The sequence below is a fragment of the Microchirus variegatus genome (genome assembly GCF_963457635.1).
Source record: "Microchirus variegatus genome assembly, chromosome: 7".
In the NCBI taxonomy this organism is placed as follows: domain Eukaryota; kingdom Metazoa; phylum Chordata; class Actinopteri; order Pleuronectiformes; family Soleidae; genus Microchirus; species Microchirus variegatus.
The window spans coordinates 18,795,435-18,815,368 of NC_139808.1; the positions used below are offsets into that span (position 1 = coordinate 18,795,435).

Consider the following 19,934-nt stretch of genomic DNA (forward strand, 5'->3'; position numbering starts at 1 on the left):
TCTTGGGTAGTGTTCCAGAATGCTTTTTCAATATTCACACGTTACACAGCATCCCTGAAAATGAAGATAATCTTAACTTCTACTCTGTATTGACAGAACACTGTGTAAGATTTTATGTTTCATGGAACTTTGTTAGGGCCTGGTACTTCGCTGACCCCATATGCCTACATATGTTGCACTGAACAACACATGACCCTGTCTAATCCATGCCATTGTGTTATAGATACTCACGTTAAAAGGTGCAGTGTGTAAATGTAAGAGGGCCTACAGCAGAAATGTATACTACCTATAAATATGTTTGCATTAGTATATATTCACTTACAGGCAGAAGTTTACAACGCAAATGAAGAAGAATACATCCTTTCTGGTTTGTGATGGCCACCATAGGTCTTTGACATGCCGAGGAAAGGAAGGTGTGAGTGAAGGAATCCTCCGTCTGTGACAAACTGGAGTCTCTGAAGCCTCCTGAAGTCCTGTACTGCCGCGGGAATAGGCAGTACTTCAAATAAAGGTTCCAAAAGGGTTCTTCTACAAGGGCTGAGGTTCTACCTGGAACCATTTGCTTCTGAAAAACCTTTTCCAGAAGAAAGGGTTTTCAAGAGTTCTTGGTAACACTAATGGTTCCAGTAAGAACCATTTTGATCCAGAGAACCCCTTTCCTGAATAAAGGGTTTTAAAAGGGTTTTTTATAAAGGTTCTACCTGAAGCCAAAAAGGGTTCTCCTATGAGGACCTAGCCCGAAAAACCTTATGGTTCTACTTAGCACTTTTATTTCTAAGAGTGTACCAGAAAGAAAAAAACACCAATGAAATGATGCAGGAATTTGCAAAAAAATAAGTAATTTGCTTGTTCACCTGGATCTCATGTCTGCATCAAACCCATTTCAACCCAGGGTTTTTGAATAGTGGGAATGGGGTATAATTCACATACTGGACTAGAGCAGAAACAATTAATCAGTTTGAAGCTTTTTACATTCTGAAAACAAGATTTCTGATAGTTTTAGCTTCTTAAATGTGAATATGTTCATTGTTTCTTTGCTCCACATAACAAAGAAATCATTAAAACGGAATAATTTTGGTCTTTGGACAAAACAAGACATTCGAGAACATCGTCATTTCTAGGTTTGACAAACACTGATCAACGTTTTTTAACATTTTCTGGATGGATGTACATATATCAGCAAGAAGTTTCAGGGTAAAGTCTTACTAACTCTAAAGCTACACAACAACATTAGAACCTGCTTTTGTGTGACTGTGTGAGTTCAACACAGAGAGAAGAGCATGACCATGATAGCACCTGACACGTTAGCAAAACAGTGCAAATCAGAGCTAATGCTCCGGTTAATACACTGGGTGATAGAAGATTTAAAATTCAAAAGAGGGAGCTGAGGAGAGTGGGAACCTAAAAGAGGAGGAGATGGATCAACAGTGACAGCAGCATGAAGCAGCCAAAGATGAGCAGATAAAACAACAAAAAGATGGCTGGATAAGTCAGAAGGAGATCTTTCACATTTAGACATTTAAATCTTAAATCCACGATACGCATTTATACGCCTCTTTAGTTGGAGATTAGGACGGGGCTCTTCAGACAATATTAAAGGTCAGACTGAATATCTCAGCATTTTTAAAAAGAGTAGTGTAGGTCACTCTTCTCTATCCCCCCAAAAAATATAAATAAAGGTTAGATAGAAAAGATTTGGGAGATAAAAAGCGTCAGATAACTTAAAAAAACACTTTTATAAATGTAGTGATTTGGCGTGCAGAGTACAAACAGAACTTACAATTTAAAGTAGAAAATTGCGTAGTGAAATTTTGATGGTGCCTGCTTCTTGGTGCATATCAACATGTCGTCAGTTAAATGGAGTTCTTCAAATGTTTCCTTTCTTTTGGACACTCACTCTGACAAGGATATTAAATCAGCATTACAAGTGCCTATGTTTCTATTATTTAAACACTCACACTCTGAATTCATACAGCACATGCTAACACAAATCCTTAAAAAACATACACTTAGTGTTTTTTCTTTTTAAGTGAGCACCATCCCACTGGCAAATGGATCTTTTGAACCAGTTTAAAAAGACTGATTGCTTTTGTTGTGAGCCTTTCTTTTATCAACTGTGAAAACTGCCAAATTCACCAGTTGTTTTGTGCCTTTTATCTTTAATCTACTTTGGAGCCATATCAGTACATTTTGTCAGGATAATAATGTGCAAATTGCTCCATTCAATATTGTTCTTTGATAGAGAAACTGGGTAAAATAAGCACTTTGTAGATAAGCGTGGGGTCTGAACACTACGTGTGAAAGCATCAGCAGAGCGCAGAATGCGTTACAAAGTGCCGCATGCCAAACTTGATTTTAATACATTAATAATGGTGTAATCTTCCTATCAGAAGGTTACAAAACACTGTTTATGCTTTGCAACAAAAAAATCTGCTCAATAAACATCTCTCTCGACCTGACCCCACCACATGGACAATAAATACGGCACAGTATAGAACGCACAGAATTAAAACTGCAATCAGGCAAACTTTGCTTTATCTTCTGGAAACATAAGGTTTTATGTTTTATATAATAAATCATAAAATCTGCCCATCAGTGTCACTGTCATGCTCCTTCCATATCTATCTAAGGCTCCACACTAATTTTCCATACATCTGCCGTCCACACTACCCTATAGGGATGGGTCAAAATATTGGTTTGGTGATATATATTGTCATCCTTCCTCTTGCAATACAAGAATCGATTCTTTGGCTGAAATATTCATATTTTAAAAATTAACAAATTAAAGCACTCAAAGCACACTAAAATAAAAAGTCCCTGCCACTTTAATTTGCTTACTTCATGTCTCCTCAAGGTGGCGCTGCTCAAATGAACGAGGGAAACTTGTGAAGAGTTTACGGCGGGATAATGCCAGAGAAAGCGACTTTAATTTTCCATCCACGCTCAATACATAGACTTTATGCACTTTGTTCTCTATGTTGGGAATAAATCGAGAAATCCTGCACTTTTAACTTTTCACTTTTGAGGTTTTGTTTTCCTTCAGTTAGACAGATATCGCTATATGATTATCCTACAAAATACTCATTATCTCAGAATCGTATTGTGATATTATTGGTCTACCATGTATCACTTATTGTGAAGTACAGTGTATGCTTCCTAACCCTATTCACCTGGTGTTTTATAGCCCCAAACAACTGCTCTGTTTTAGTTAGAAAAGCCCAGGGCTGCATTTTAGTCATTTTAGCCATTTATAATGTGAGTATCAGCTGTTAACAAAAAGCACCAGTAAAAATTACCTTCAGTTTTGGTTTCACCCTTCACATCTTCTGTCCAATAAAATAAATGATTATTCTTACTTTACTTTAATGTTTGTTTCCCGTTTAATGTTTGTTTCCCGTTTGCTTCCCCACTTTCTGAAACTAAGCAAAAAAAAAGAAAACTGCAGAGAAGAAAGAATCAGCCTGAAAAGGCTGTTTTCAAATGGACATATAGTGTGAATGTAGCCTGATTAACTGCAGTGCTCGTGGGAGCAAATTCATCTGAAAATTTGCTGTCAATTAATAAAATCCAAACCTGATGGAGGGAGTGTTTGTGTGTATACAGCAGCAGCACAAGGACAGGTGAGGATAATAAGTTTTTATCACATAGTAATAGAAATTAATTGTGGGGCACTTTTGTGTGTTTTCAATCAGACTCCAACCTGTTTTGCGGTCGTCTCACTTTACAAGCACAATATTGCTGTTGCCTGTACTTTTTGACATAAAACAAATCACCTTCTGTGTGTAGTGTGGGAATGTGTGAGTTGATAGGCTAAATCAATATTGTGTGAACTTGTCTGACATTTTATTTGTATTTAATAACGGTCTTCTTAAAGGAAAGGGAGCTGAACTATAACGTTGGCACAAACATGACACACACACACACACACACACACACACATCCTGCATGAAGCCCTCATCTACCTTCTTAGCTTGCTGGACGCAGGTCATGTATTGTTTGGCCAGGCTGGAGCAGTGCAGAGTCTGCTGTGGATTCTCTCTGAAGCACTGGAGCACCTTGGCCTGTAGTTCAGTGCACACCGACGCGGCCTGGCGAGGACTGGAAACAGAGGGTAGAAAGAAGGGTCAGAGCTACTACGACTCGGCAAAGGCAGCTGAAAACATCCATTATATGTGCTCAAATCTTTTGGCCACAATCATCCTGTGGTTGCTTTGTGACAACTCGCACCGCATTGTGTGTTTTGACAGAGGCTGAAAAAGCAGCAGGTCTAATCCATAGGTTACTCCCAGTTGTGCTGCATCAATAAGAAGTGATAGATTAATACTGTCCACTGTTGATTTATTGCCAGATAGTGAGCCATACTATTAACTTCATGCAGTATTTGTTATATTTTGAACATTTGTGATTTTTCTAGGGCTGTAAAGTCAAAGTCGACTGGTCGACTAATTGGTAGATGAAAAGCCTAACCCTAACCCTAACCCTAACCATAAACCTAAAAAAAGCTGCGCTTCTGAGAGTGGGTGTGCTGAATATGTCACTTCCGGGTACTGGCCAATCACAAGACAGTTGGGAAGCCAGGGTTAGAGTTGAGTCTGAAATATCGCAGCTGGGAAACAGCGTCAGAAAAGAGGATTTCTATCGGCTCGTTTACAGCAACTAGGAGGTTTTTGACCATAAAAACAAGTTAATGTATGTAAGTAGACCTCCATAACTAACATATATGTGCAACAGGACCACTCTATGTGAGCTTTAAAAACGGTAAGCTAAGGCTGCTCCGTCCGTTTTGAGTATAAACATGCATATTGCATGCATTGCATATTTCAATGTTTTAGTCTAATAATCATGGATTGGTTTTATAACTGCAGACGCACTTGCCCGCAACAGCAACCCGCAGTCTATTTGTGTCTCAGCCGCGAAGCTGCGTTCCTCAGTCTCGCTCTGTATTCCTCAACAGTTATTGTGCTGATATTACTAGTAGTAGTAGCCGCGGCTGGAGTTTTTCTCTGAAGTGTAATCAGTACTACAGGTCTTGATGATATCAGATTTTCACAGAAACTGTGCATCTGTTTGCAAAGGTGTTTCCTTTAAAGCTTACTGCACGTGATACCTGTAAAATTATCCCCACAGTTTTGACCGTCACCTTTTTATTCACAATTTGACTGTGACTCCTTTTAGTTGAAACTGCAGTAACAGCAGCGTTAACAGTTTCTGGTCGGTGTCATTAGAGCTTGTGATGAGCAAAAGAAAACAAAACACCTCAGATGTTTCACGTGGTTTGGTAAACTCACATTGCAGCCTGTGGAGAGACATAAATTATGCAAAGACAAAGAAGCTTAGGAGTCAACGTCAAACTTCTTCTTCTTTTTTTTTTTTTAACTTACACAAACAGTACATGTGTAGAGAGACAAGCGCACAATCATACCCACAAACACGCATACACAGAGAGAGAGGTACTGAATGTTAATCCAACATGAGGGTAATCCTTGAGTGCTCTGTTGCTTGCAGTAATTTACCTGGTGTTGTGACAGAACTCATAACTGGGAGGATTGGAATATGGATACGTGCACGCACACATGCACCAACGTACACACAAATACAGAGAGAGCTTATCATTCATGCTGTACAACCTCTCATATGTACACACAGCAACAGAATAGAACAGAATTCATTAGAACAGAAAGGTTTAATTTTTTTTTTCATACAACCTTTATTTAACCAGGACCCAAGTGCCATTGAGATTTAGAACCGCATTTTGACAAAAATTTTGAGGAATTCAATTTCATGACTAGCTGAATTAAAACCAGTGATGTCTTAGGGAATTTGCCTCCTGAGTGTCTGCAACTCACTCCATACTGCAGGTGGATAGAACAGAAAAGTATATATATACTATAAGTATATATCAGTATAATTTTTTATCAACAATTTCTGCTGCTGCTTATATAAATGACATTGTAGTTCTATAAACATGTCATCACTGACTCTAACTGTCCTGTATAAATGTATAACTTGACAAACTCAAAGTTTGTAATGGAAACAAAAATAACCTCCTGTTGGGGTTCCTACCACAGTGGTCTGGACACTAATGTGTGGAGCCAGGCACATTGATTGGTTGGCAGAGAATCATCACTTTGGTGTGACAAGGTCGAATGGAATGTACTTTGAGAGAGAGGAGTAAAGGCTAAGCCCAGAAGAAAGAACACCAAATTCCTGTATCTCCACCATTTCTAACATTCAGTTATTGTGTACCGAGACGAGTTGTACTGCACTGGCACTGCATCCTGGAAACACGGCTTTAGGTTCTGATCTTCATCCACAAATAAACTTCTCCTTGTTGTCCAGCGATTACACATCTTCAACAATGTATTGATCCACATGGAAAAACTTTGTGGAGGGATTACTTAATGAGTTGCAGCTTCGAGGAAAGAACTTTACACTCTCAACTCTCAAATAGAATGTAATAAAGTACAATACAATAGCTCTGTATGCTCATATATCATGAAGCTATCTGATATTTCAGGTGATATATAAGTCTTAGCCACCCACAGACAGAGGAATACAAAGAATGCGTGTTTATTTGATGAAGCCACGCATGGTTTCATTTGGCATGATGAGACATGCTCTGTGATTTTGGGACGCTGACCGCCTACCAGTCATGTACTCAATCATGCACACACGCCAAGAATGAAAAAAAGAGAGACAGTTGCCCTCCTGTCATCCCTCAAAGCAATTATGTGTGTGTGCATACATCAACAGGGGGAAATTCCTCCACACTGAGTTTGCATGTGTGTTAGTGTGTGCAGTCAAGGGTGGAGCGACAGGATTAAACAAATCACTGACGAGAGAATATTCATGAAAAGAGAAGTGAATGCAGAGCGAGAGAGAGAGAGGAAAGTGACAAATGACAAATAACCCTTGCAGCTTGAATGGACAAACAGTAACCCATGGCAACCACCGCACTCTGTATTCCACCTGTGCCACATCCTGTGATAACCACATCCCATGGTGCTCAGGATAGTAGCTGCATATTTGCTGTTGTTGGCTCATAAAGTAATTATAATACATTGGTACAGGTCATGTGATTTTGTGTCGAATGGCTCTCATTCAAATAATAAAAAATGAGGGTTAGATGAGATAGAGTGGGGAGATGATTAAGGTCCAGAGTGAGCGAACTAGTGACATCCAGTTTTGGGACCGGAGATTACATCAAATGTCTGCTTCCTTTTCTCAAGCTTGTCCGAGAACTAAGGTAGCCCTCACATATCAGAAAAGATAATGGTCTTCCTATGTAAAAACAAACCCGGGTCACGATTTCTATTTATAAAGTTATATTCATTAGTGGATTGGCAATTGCAGACCCGAGCAATGTTTAACAACTGACACTATGACCTTAACCACACGGAAACAGAACTTTCACAATGCAATCTCTTTCATTAGTCATAGTTTCGAGATTCATGTCCTCAGCCACAGTTCACCAGTTCTCTGTGTGTCAGTTTGTTTGCGACCCGAACAAGATTCACGTCCACAGTCAGTGAGTGAGTGACAGCGCAAACGAGATTCATGTCCTCAGCCACAGTTCTCCAGCTCTCTCTGTCTCAGTTCGTTCGCGAATCATGACTGAGTCAGTGACTGACAGCGAGAACGAATCACAGCAGCACGGCAGACACAGTTCTTCTTACTAGTCACTCCCTCCTTGCTCGGCGCACGTTGGCTGGCGTGGTTTGCCGAAGATTCACGACTGAGTGACGGCGCCGGCGAACGATTTCACGAGTGATTCACAGAACGCAGCAGTTCCACTCCCGGCCGCCACGATCGTTGCTGAGCTCAACTGAACTATGAAAGGAACTAATCAGTTCATGAAGTGATCCCAGTCAGTTCGTTCACTCAAATGATTCGTTTGAAAGAACGAATCATTCAAGCCTGACACAACACTAGTCCAAACGATGCAGTATATACGGCAGGCCTGTATGTGGCGCTGTACTGCTGCCACAGAAATACACCAACAATGGAGAAGAAGCATAGAAAGTTAGCATGGGTAAGGATTAGGTTAGTGAGGTGGAGCTATGACATCATTTCTCCAAAGTTGTTGGTGTGTGTGTGTGTGTGTGTATTCTTACTTGAAATGCACATCCCTGATTAATATGAAATGACTGGCTGATGTTTGACTTTGCTCTCTGACAGCTGGTTGGCATTCTGAATCACTCCCTAAGAGGAGGAGATAAAAGGAACAATAGCCTGAAGGTATTAATCCAAGCTCGAGTAAAGAAAAAAAAACTCATTCTTTTCTCTATTCAACAAGAGAAACTTTCTGATAGAGGGAGTGTTTTAATAATGGAATCTGAAGCAGAAAATTGCCTCTGCTAATCTGTGCCGGATGCCTCGTTTGACTGAAATTAAAGGTGAGCTCTTATTAGAAAAACATTAGCCACCCCTGCAAGTTTGATAGCTAAATTTCACAGGGAGACGACGGAAAAAACAACGCTCCAGCTGCTTTCTGTCTGTGACATTTTGCATAAATGCGTATAGAGTTGGGGGAGAATGATTAGGCTCCAAACGTTAAAACTTTCTAATTTTTTTTGTCTTGCCTTGACAGTGTGTTATTTTCATGAAGAAAGCTCAAGTTCTGGTTGGCTGCAAAGCGTGACATTGGGGGATAAAGCAATAAGAAGAAAGGGGAACGACTGCAAAGGCGTAGCATTTTATTATTCCGTGTGTAAATTGGTGCTGTTTGTGTTGTGAATGGTTATTAATGATGACAAAGATTTTTGGTTCCTTTAAAGCAGCAGCCATGGCATTGTACTTGTGCATTTTAATATTACACTGAGTGGAGGAGAAAAAAGGTAAGGATCAAAAATGTCATGGCTGGGTTGAGATCAAAAGGAATAACAGAGCATGCATTTTCATATTGTTAGAGGCTTTGTAAAGCTTTTGTGAGACCGCTATAAGGGAAACACGCAACCACAACAACAACAGCAACAACAGAAAAAGTCTGACATTTAGAATCATCCAAAATACAGATTTAGTTCATAACGCCTGTGAAGGACTGACATAACACAATTATTCTGCTGATCCCACCTGCGCTAAGTGATGGAGCACATGTATAAACTTAGCTCACACCAAAATATGACAGCAACCAAAACATTAAGTTTAAACTTTACTCCAGGAAAAACTTAAAAAGTCTCCATCTTAAACGAGAAGAACAATCAAAGAGAACAACAAGCTACAGACTGAAATCCACCTGTATCTTCTTACGTTGACAGCTGAAGGGAAACAGCAACGTACGAGAACAATTCACAGTCTGTTAGCCTGGTGGATTGATCCCCACCAAACTCACTTTGTGGGCATACAGAGAGATAGAAGCGGGGAGAGAGATGGTAAGGGGATAAGGAGAGTGTTTCATTAAATCTGGAGCTGTGCGTGAACAAGATAAGGTGCACATGTTCACGTGTGTTTGTGTGTGACATCTCCTCGCTGATAACTTTTCAATCAGGGAAGTGTTTGGACGACTCATTCGGGGTTGTGGATGACGTTGTGGGGAAACATGTTCCATGAAGTGTTTCACTGCTATCACATTTCATCGCTGGTGTTTTGATTCGCAACAGTTTCACTGATGAAAGTGTGTTATTTAATTTATTTATTCAGCCCTAGTCACATTTTTGTAGCAATGCACATTAGGGTACATTTCACTTTGTGGTAAGAGAACATTAAGTTTAAGCTACATGATACAGAACAATCATGTCCTGACACGATCACTTTATGTACCATTTAGACATTTGTAAATAATGAGGGACTGAGGGTCTTTTATTATGGTGAGGATTGTCAGTAATAAATTGATCTGTACTGTTACTGGAAATTGAGAGGGAGAATCAATAAATGATTAATGGTCTGGATTTATATAGCGCTTTTCTAGTCTTGATGATCACTCAGAGCTGCTTTACACTACACACTTTTGCCATTCACTCACACTTTCATATGGTGCATTCTTTATCACTCATCTTTCATACCCATTCATCCATTCACAGCCGTCAGGAGCAACGTGGGGTTAAGTGTCTTGCCCAAGGACACATCGGTATGTAGACTAGCGGAGCAAGGAATAGTAAATAGTCGTAAATAATACGTTGATGGCTATTTGCAACAAGTGGACTCCCAAACTGCACTTCCTGTAAACATGGCAGTTTCTCTTATGGTTGACTCTCACACATGTGGTAAAGGTGTCAAATGATTCTCACTAACTTTGAATGGAGCAGTGTCTAGAGGTGCCGAACTGCATTATGGGTCCGTTGTTTGCTTTGGTCATGTTGACTGAGGCAGAAGTTGAGAAATGTTCAACTCTCCAAGCCGATCAAATCAAGACATTAGAAAATAAGCTCAAACACTGCAGGGCTGAAACTGAGCTCTCAGACAAAGTTGTTCTCCCCGTTGGTGACTGGTTTTGTCTGACCCAACAATGGCAAGCATCACATCTCCAACGGCGGTTTGCCATTGTACAGTTCTAGCAATTCGCAGCTCTACCCGACACTTCAAAGTACCTCCTCAATGTAGGCGGGGTCTACCTCACGAATGCTGGCTTTCAGCAGTGCTGTTGCTCAACACACCAGACTCCTCTGTTAAATATTGAGATTTTAGAAATGTACTTGCTAAATGTTGGAGATTAACCCATTTTCAGGATTTGTATGTCTTTTTTAACTGAGCTACAGTTCGGCTTTGTTCAGTTTGATTCCTCTGTCCGTCGTCGCGCTCATGATTGTTCTTCAGTGATGGCCCTCTCTGACCAATCAGTGGCCGGCAGTCAGCCGAGATTCATTTTAGTCATGGAACCTCGCCAGAGCAGGTATCAAAAAAAAGCACCAGGTGCCAGGTACTATCACAAATGGAAATGCAAAGAAAACCATGCAGAGAAACTTTTGATGCGTAGTTAGCTATGACAGACACTGCTCTGCTAACCTCCACCACCAGGCATCAGACCAGTCTGCTATCAAGGGCGAGTGCAGTGGCTGTATTTTAAAAATGGACGAAGCCTTCGAGTTCTCCCAAGAACACCTATTCAGAAGCAAAACTATTCTGAAAAGCCACCAGGTGTGACTAAGCTGGTTGCAAAAAAGAAGACAGTTTGAATGGAAGTCTGAATAGAAAGTGAGCCTACTTTTCACTGACTCTATAACATCGGAAAACATTTTCCTGAGAAGTTAATGCTCTCACTCATAGTTTGGTACCTCTTCAACAGCACATTTTGTAAATTGCACGGTGTTGCAAAAAAGTCAACATGGTATCGGCTGAACTGTGATTCTGGAGGCTTCAAAACAGGATTTCAGATTCTTATTGGTGTCTTCATGACCACTTCATGGCCACATGTTTATTATCTGTTACCTGTACATCACACATTAGTGAAGTAATTTTAGGAGACCTGTGTCTATTTCTCCCCCTGTCTAACTCCATAAATGAGTAAGTCTGACCTGCCTGTGATTGTGATCTTTTGCAGGAGTTTGTGTGTCTTTTTTATGTACTGTATTCTTTAGAGGCAGTCAGGGAGGCAGAATGTGTAAGCGACTGCACCTTTCTGTCCTAATGGTAAATCTTTGTTAGACCACAGTGCAGACAGGTCCTGTCTCTGGTAATGACAAGCAGTCGGTTTCTTTGGGGGGTACAGAGATCCCAGCAGTAAGCTACCTGTCTGTTGCACTAATTGGACACACTACACTCGCATACACACGAGTAGACACACATAGAGAATAAAGAAGACATAACAAACCCACAGGAAAGTAAGCTTTTAGCTACAAACTGTCAGCAGTTACTTTGTGGTGACTCCTCACATAGATATCCACCTGAGGTTCACTTATTTTCCGTCTTCGCAAATACTTTGAGGGGAGCAAGGTTTTTAAGAGGATTAATGGATTTTTAGATCTTAAGGTAAGCTCAACTGCAAGGTTGTGGGTCTCTTAAGTGAAGTATTTTTGGTGAATATGGGTTGTCTAACACCCCAAGGCAGGGTTAATAAAAGAACTCTCTTAAACGTCCCATATAGGGAGTTGAGTTACCAATGACACTATATAACATTTAATCACTACGGGATAATATTTTGGGATTTGTGTCCTGTCAAGTGTGGGACTGGAACAAGCCTAGGAAAATATACAAGAGGGGATTCCATCTTGTTATCAACAAAATACCCTCCATGTGTCATGGTCTGTCTCTGGAGATTGTGACCATCAAGTTAATTTCAGTTCCTTTGAATGTTTCTTTTGTTTTTTATGGACATTATGTAGTATTGTGGTTTCTTTTGGTTTGTTTTCTGTTGTACATTTGAGGTCAACTTGGGGAAGCCTTAGCTCTGTGTTGGAGGGGGTGATGAGCTCTAATTGGAAGATATGAAGGTCGACACATCACCCCATACTTCAACCTCTTCACTTTCAACTGGAATCTCTATTATAATGAGCTACTGGTACAAAAGTTAACCTACTATCAGTCAATATTTAGCCAGTATGTAATTCACATACAGTTTACCAGCATTTAACACAAAGGTGATTTTCCCATAGAAGCAGAAATCCATCCATCCATTATCTACCGCTTTATCCACCACCAGAGGGTTGCAGGGGGTGCTGTGCCTATCTCAGCTGACATTGGGCGATAGGCGGGGTACACCCTGCACCAGGGGTCGCGTTAACCGAATATTTTCCGTCATTAACCAGTTTTTTAAAACAGTGACGGAAAAATCTGATGGCCATCCGTCATTTTGACGGATTGCAATTTACACCCCTGACCACTTGGTGGTGAAGAGCATATTACAGTAATTGGCTCTTGTAGAAGAAGAAAAGTAGAAAAGAAGAAAAATGTCACGGCAGTTGAGTGTCAGAAGTTCCTTTAAAAAGCCCAATAACGATGTTGATAAAAGAGGTGAAAAAATAGGGATAGATGAAGGACAAACTCAGGCCTTGGCCTCGGCGGAGCAAGGAAGCGGCAGCAAGGAGGTGAGGCCGGAGTACAGAGTTCAGTGGGAGCGGGAGTTCTCCTGGCTGAGGACGGAGGATGGAAAAATCCGGGTGGTGCCGACAGCGCGTTAAAGAGCTATGGACGGGAGGCTTTGGAGCACGTCTGTGACCCGCTCATATTTCACTATTCATTGTTCATATTTTCAAATTTCAAATTCAAAATAGAATTGAATATCTATTATCATTTAAAAAATTAAAGTGACCGGTAAAAACAGCTTATGACAGGATTTTTATGACCCTGTCAGTCAAAATGACAGACAACAAAAAAGTCTAGCGCAACCTCTGCCCTGGACAGTTCGCCAGTCCATCACAGGGCCACATAGAGACAAACCCACACACACACAGGGAGAACATGCAAACTCCTTGCAGAAAGGCCCTTGTTCCGAAGTTGTTCCAAACGGGGCTCAAACCCAGGAACCCGGGTCTTCTTGCTGCAAGGGCAAGAGTGCTAACCACTACACCAACTGTGGTTAGAAGCAGAAATGTTGAAAAAAAAAGACCTAGCTCTGACTCGACTTTTAACCAACCTTTAATTTAAGCCTATCCTACAGCTACATTTCAAGCTTCATCAGCTAATTTGTTGTCTGCAGGAGCAACAACACATCAAAAAACCTAATAGAACAGGTGAAGAAGAGGAAATGATTGAGATAGAAAGTTGTTTTAGGAATACGAGGCAATAAGAGAGGGGAAACTGTAAGACTTAGACAGATAAAAGACCTATTGTTGCTACATAACATGTAAGTCAGTGGCGCAGTCTCCCCCCACAGTGCCCGTCACCTTCAGCGATGGGTAAATAGAATAATTACTGGGTGGTCAGTGTAGTGTGAAATGACAGCATGACCACAGCACAATGAAACACTGCCCAAATGCTGACAGAACATGATGAACACATGGTTGTCTGAATACAAAATGTGCCTGTGTGTGCGTTGGGAGAGATAGAACATAATAAATGGAAGTGGACATTTGTGTGCATATTGTATGTGTGTGTGTGTGTGCATCAGCATTAAAAAATAATGATCAACACATTATGGCTCAACGAAATGCCATTTCTTAGGCAAATTGGTGCAGGACTGTTCTTTCTAACCTCTTATAGTCATGGACAACAGCAAATCCCTGACAATGTAATCTTTTGATTTGCACAGACTTTTAGACTGGAAGTAAACACAGTTACATTTAATGGAGCAGGTGTATGAGGGTGACAGTGTCACAGATGAGGTCACTGTCCATAAATGCAGAGCTGGCAAAAAGAATTGGACTGACCACATCATAATAATAGCATTTAAACATTAACTTCTACATTTGCCAAGTCTTTAGAGAGAGAAGGATGTCATATAACAAGTGTCCTTGGAGAAGTTAGAAGGTTGTCTTCACAAGGTTAGCCTTAACTTGCTAAGCCTAAACCATGTAAATAATCCCTAAAGAGGTGGGCCACTAATTTACCAAGGCTTATCAATGTGTGTAATGTACGAAGACAAGACAATCACTTGTGATTATCTTTGAATATGAATATCTTTCAGATATAGTTATTAAATTCAATTTGATTCAAGGATGTAAAATTATAAGTGTTTTTCTTAATCACAATTAATCAGAGAAGTTAAATCACAATTAATCACATTTCATTACAGATTTATAATCATAGAATGGAAGTGAAATAAGCGTGAGGTTACACAATGTCTACTTCAGAAATAAGAATGCAACAGCACCTGCACTAGTTTAGTTGCCTTTTCTGTTTGATACAGACTGTGTATTAGTGTTGGGCAGATAAAAGAGCCAAGCCACAAAGTGGCACATATGGAACTGTTGAAGTGATTCTGTGACACAGAGAAGCAGCAGAGTTATTTCTCACCCTTTCTCAGCAGCTGCAGCAGCACCATTTATTTATTAACTTCACTTCCTGATTAAGTGATTGATTCTGAAAGTCTTTTTTGCCAAAGTCACGTTGTTTTCCAGTTTTTTGAGCATAGTGTTTTAAAAGTGCTGTGGCTCATTGGCGACTGGGCATAGTGATCATTAGTAGATGTGAAGAAATAAGTGCAAGACACGTCCATAAGCACCTGTGTGTTTCACCTACTGATAAAAATAAGGAGCAACCCCATGTGTGTGGGTTAATTCTGGGTTCTCTGGTTTCCTCCCTCAGTCCAAAAACATGCAGATTTGGGGATTAGGCAAATTGGACACTCTAAATTGACGATGACTGTGAAAGTGAAAGTTTGTCTCTGTGTGTGGACCTGTGATGGACTGGCGACCTGTCCAGGGTGTACCCCGCCTTTCACCCCCTTTTGACAGCTGGGATTGGCACCAGCGCCCCCCTGCAACCCTCATGTGGAGGATAAAGCAGTATAAGATGAGTGAGTGAGTAAGTAAGTAAGTACAAAAGAGGTAGATCATGGTCCCTGGAGAAATAATCTACCCTGAGCTTCTCAACAACAATCCCAGAGCTAAAGCAGGAAAGCTTAACAATATGCTACACAACAATCATTGGCTATTTTTATAATAGTGACACCTACCGACCCCCCCCCCCCCTCTCACTTCCGACACACTCCGTTTGTGAACATCATGCATGACGCAGCGAGATGCAGCGAGATGCAGCGTGCGATTAAAAGAATAGCGCATTGAGGTCAGCCTTTAATTGACTGAAGTTACTGCATTGATGCTAACAGCCGTGATTAAATTGTATTAATCACGATTCATTCTTACAGAAGACATGTCCTACTTTTTAGCTTTATGTGTTAATGAACAGCACAAGGTGAAGAATGAGCATGTGAAAAAAAAAATCAGAATTAATCAAGCATCTTTTATCAGTTTTGCGATAATCAATGCCATGTAAATGGCAAAAGGTAAAATGAATGGCTTTCTGACTATTAATGGAGATGTTTGGCTTTCTCTCCTTCCATAAAGGGGTGATGATAGGTGTTATAACGGGGTGCAAATTGGCAAAATCCCGAACAGTCTGGAAGTGTCAGCGTGGTTGTATTTCACTGTTGAATGAAACTGACATTCTTACAGCAGGTGAGGTTGAACCTAACACCACTGATCCCCCCCCAATAATACTTTCTAATTCATATGACGTGTTTGAAACGTGTTCAGAAATTGGCAAGTTATTCCAAATCTTTACATGGCATCATACAAAACTATCATTAAGATTAACTGTCACTGTCAGAATAATTAGACGTGATATATATGTAAGAAAGAATATGTAACAAACATGATGTGTCAACAGAGATTGAAGAAACAAGTTCTATTGAAATACTGTCTTCACTGATGACAGCGGTGCCACTACTATACCTTTACAAAATACATTTTCAGTTGAGCTGCAAACTGTGTTTATGCTTTTGTTTAGTGTTTTGGTCTGTTGTGCCACCAATAACACAGCTTGTAGCACTTCAACACACAGGACGCCAGCAGAGTGAGCAAAGAGCAGCTAGCGGCAAAAAGATTAAATAAAACACTGAATGATACCAAACGCTGTGTCCAGTACAGCACAGAAGAGAGTGCAGGCAGGGTGGAGTGGGTGGAGACGAGTGTCAAGGGTGATGTGTGACAGAAGGAGAGCAGCAAAAGTGAAAGTCTACAAGACAGTAGTGAGACCCACTGTGATGTTTGGCTTGGAGACAGTGGCAGGAGGCGGAGCTCGGGCTGGCAGAGCTGAAGATGCTTTGATGATTTCCATTGGGAGTGACAAGAATGGACAGGATTAGAAATTTGCATATTTGAGGGACAGCTCAGGTTGAACGGTTTGGAAATAAAGTAAGAGAGTCAAGGTTGAGATGGTTTGGTCACGTGCAGATACGTGAGGAGGGAAAGTGATTAAAATGCATGAAGGATGCTGGAGATGGAGCTGCCGGGCAGGAGGAAAAGAGAGGAAGACCACAGAGAAGGTACATGGATGCTGTGAAAGAGGACATGAGGGCAGTCAGTGTAACAGAAAAGGGCATAACGGAGAGAACAAGATGGAGGCATATGATGCGCTGTGGCGAGCCCTAAAGGGAGAAGCCTGAAAGACGAAGATACCCTTCAAGAATGTTTTGACCAGAGGAGAAGGAAAAACAAGTTCAGTGTCATCTCCTCTCAACATCATCATATGATGGAAACACTTTGACTCCCAATCTCTGTTGCAGACACTTGAAAACCAACAAAATAAGGTTTATAACAGATGATGGGACGGTGCTGAATGTGGATGTATTTGTGCATGAACATGTTACATGGTTGTGAATTCAGCATCTCATTTCCTTCTTTTTAAATTTGGCAACCACGCTCCTACATAGTTTTGAATAGGAATTACAGTAACAGTATTAATTAAAAGTACATATTTTATCACCTTTAGTAATTACAATAATGACATCCAGTGAATAACACCGGGTCACTGTTTCTTTAGGCTATTGGCATTTCTGGGCTGACACATTTTGAGATTCTGATATATACGACAGGAGAGGTGATAATAGTCATTTATAGCCAGGCCTCACCACTGTGTGAAAAACATTGTTTTGACAGGCAGTTTCAGGAGGTGTGGAGTTTGCATTAGCAGCACCCTAACACTGCAAACAGCCTTCACACTCTGCCTGTCCACATCGTCTTTCTCAAAACTGTTGTTTGGAGATTCTGAAAGTCAGAGATGAGACTTCAAATTTAACTATTAAACAGTTTCCAGGTGAATTCTGAAAATGTATTTTGAGTAAAGTAGCAAAAAAAACAACAACACAGAGTCAGTGACAGAGTAAAGGTGTATTGTGTCACAATCCCTGGGCACTTTCCACTTTCCAGGGCACTTTTAGTTGGATATTTATTCAGTTTGGTCTTTTTGTTGTTTTGTTTTTCCTTACCATGGATTATTGGTTCTTTGTGTTTGGTTTCCTGTTTTATTTTGAAATTCTTTCTTGTGTGTACCTTGTCCAGTTTGGCTTCCAGTTTGTCTCTGAGTTTTACCCTTAGCATTTTTGTTAGTTTTATTTAATAAAGCTTTTTCTGTTATTTTTTTCATGTGACAGTACTGATAATGTTCTGTAAATCTTTCCACAGAAAATAATGCATATGTTCACAATATTTACCTGATGCGAGCCTCAGCTTTAGTCGCTGCTTGGTTGTACTGTTCTGTCGACTCCTTGTAGATGTCAAAGTTCTGCAGGCAGAGAGAAAACCAATTCAGGGTTTTTGCACACTTCCATTTTTATTTTGAATATAAAATCAGCTTTTAAAGGTGCATTATGTAATAAATCTAAAGCAACTGGCCATAAAAATCCTCCTAATATGTCACAGAGACTCAGGAATAATGTTCATATAACATACTGAACTTGCCAACAATAACACTACAGCCAAAATATTTGCATTACAAAATCTTTTGCAAACTGCAAATCATGTTTTTGTTTTGAAATCATGTTTTAGAATGTGGCGCCACCTATTGCCGTCTACCAATCATTGCAGTCAGTAGAGTCTCAGCTGCCGAGCAACCACGGGTTGCCAGTTACGAAACCTAAAAGACCTCTGTATTTTGAATTTGTTGATTGTTGATTTTATTAGTAACATCATGAATGAGTGGATTTTTTGAGCAGAATTCACCTCTGAAACCTAACATTGCCTTTCCAACCTCGCTTTAGCAGCACAATGTTGCTGTTGCCCTTTTCTCTCTTTAAATAAAACAAATCACTTCCTGTGTACAGCGCGGAAGTGTCCGCGGGTGACCACTATACTGATGGGCTTCATCAGCATTGTGTGAACTCATTTGACAGTGGTTTGATTCTAACTGACGTTAGTTTATGTTCAAAAGTTACACGCTACAGTTTCAACATCTTACATATCTACATACTTTCACACAATTTATATTATTTAGCTTCAACGTGAGCTCTAATAAGCCAGTAATAATAACCAAAATGCATTGCTCCCTGTTTTAAATGTCACTGTTGTTAAATTAGCGACCTTTGAAATTTACAGGGCACTTAACAAATCTGAATGCTGATGGACTGCTGGAACTCCATAATATTTTACTCCATGCAGTACACAGTGGCATTTAAGCACCAATTACTACTCAAATGGAGCCCATGTCTAGAGGGCAAGGTCACATACAGCACACCTTTAGCGGAGTAATCAGTGGTCACAGTGTTAACTACACTGCTTTATGGTCTGAGCTGCTTACAGGGTGATGCCACGAGGAAGTATATGTCCTTTTAGAAAATGTGGTTGTGGAGTATTTGGAGCCACAGTGCTGAGAATTTTTAAAACCATGATCAACAGCTGTAATACAGTTTTTCCAAAATCCCTTCAACATGCAGAAAATCTTCATTGACATCATACACTCTTATCTGAGCAGTGATCACTGTTTTAAACTGATAACTACCATGCACACGCTTTACTTTATTTTATTTGTCCATATTTTGAAGATGAGAAATATTACTTCAGTGACTTAACAGGAAATCGATAACAACACAAACCATCTCAACAATCTCTGGCCTTCTACACACCAGGTGACCATGAGTTGTGTTCATACTGTTTTTTTCAATTACTTGTTGATCCACACCACAACACGGACACTTCTTTTTGAAGATCTCATTTTGGTCTCAAGAATTACCATATTTTTCCCTTATTTTCAAGCTTGTATTTGCTTCAATATAATAACCTACCCCCATCTTGTCTGTTCTTCATAGGAAACAAAACAGTACATAGAAAACCTAGCCCAGAAATGATTTAATTTGCCTGGTCACAAAAAATAAAGACTCAATCAATAATCAATAATAAATCAATTTTGTCAAATAAACATTGTGAATTTTGTTAAATTGTCTGTATTTATAGAAGGTTCTTCTAGTCTTTATTACCACTCAAAGCTGCTTTACACTACAGTATTTACATTCACCCATTCACTCACACATTCATACAGACCAGTTCAGTTAATTTCAGTTCAGTTCAGCGCAGACCTTTATTGTCCCTCCCTTCATTTGCTTTGCAGCAGTGGTCAAAAACAGCAGT

At 40.1% G+C, this 19,934-nt stretch overlaps 1 protein-coding gene across 2 annotated transcripts in view; it reads right to left on the reverse strand.

Moving 5' to 3' along the window:
• The window catches only part of chchd6b (coiled-coil-helix-coiled-coil-helix domain containing 6b), an 80,882-nt gene that overhangs the window by 15,878 nt on the left and 45,070 nt on the right, over positions 1-19,934 (reverse strand). For both annotated transcript variants that reach the window (XM_083891878.1, XM_083891877.1), the window contains 2 exons: positions 18,026-18,096; positions 3,963-4,098 (listed from right to left, as the gene is read on the reverse strand). In XM_083891878.1, coding sequence (XP_083748004.1) covers positions 3,963-4,098; positions 18,026-18,096 — 207 coding nt within the window. The remainder of the gene's footprint in view (positions 1-3,962; positions 4,099-18,025; positions 18,097-19,934) is intronic.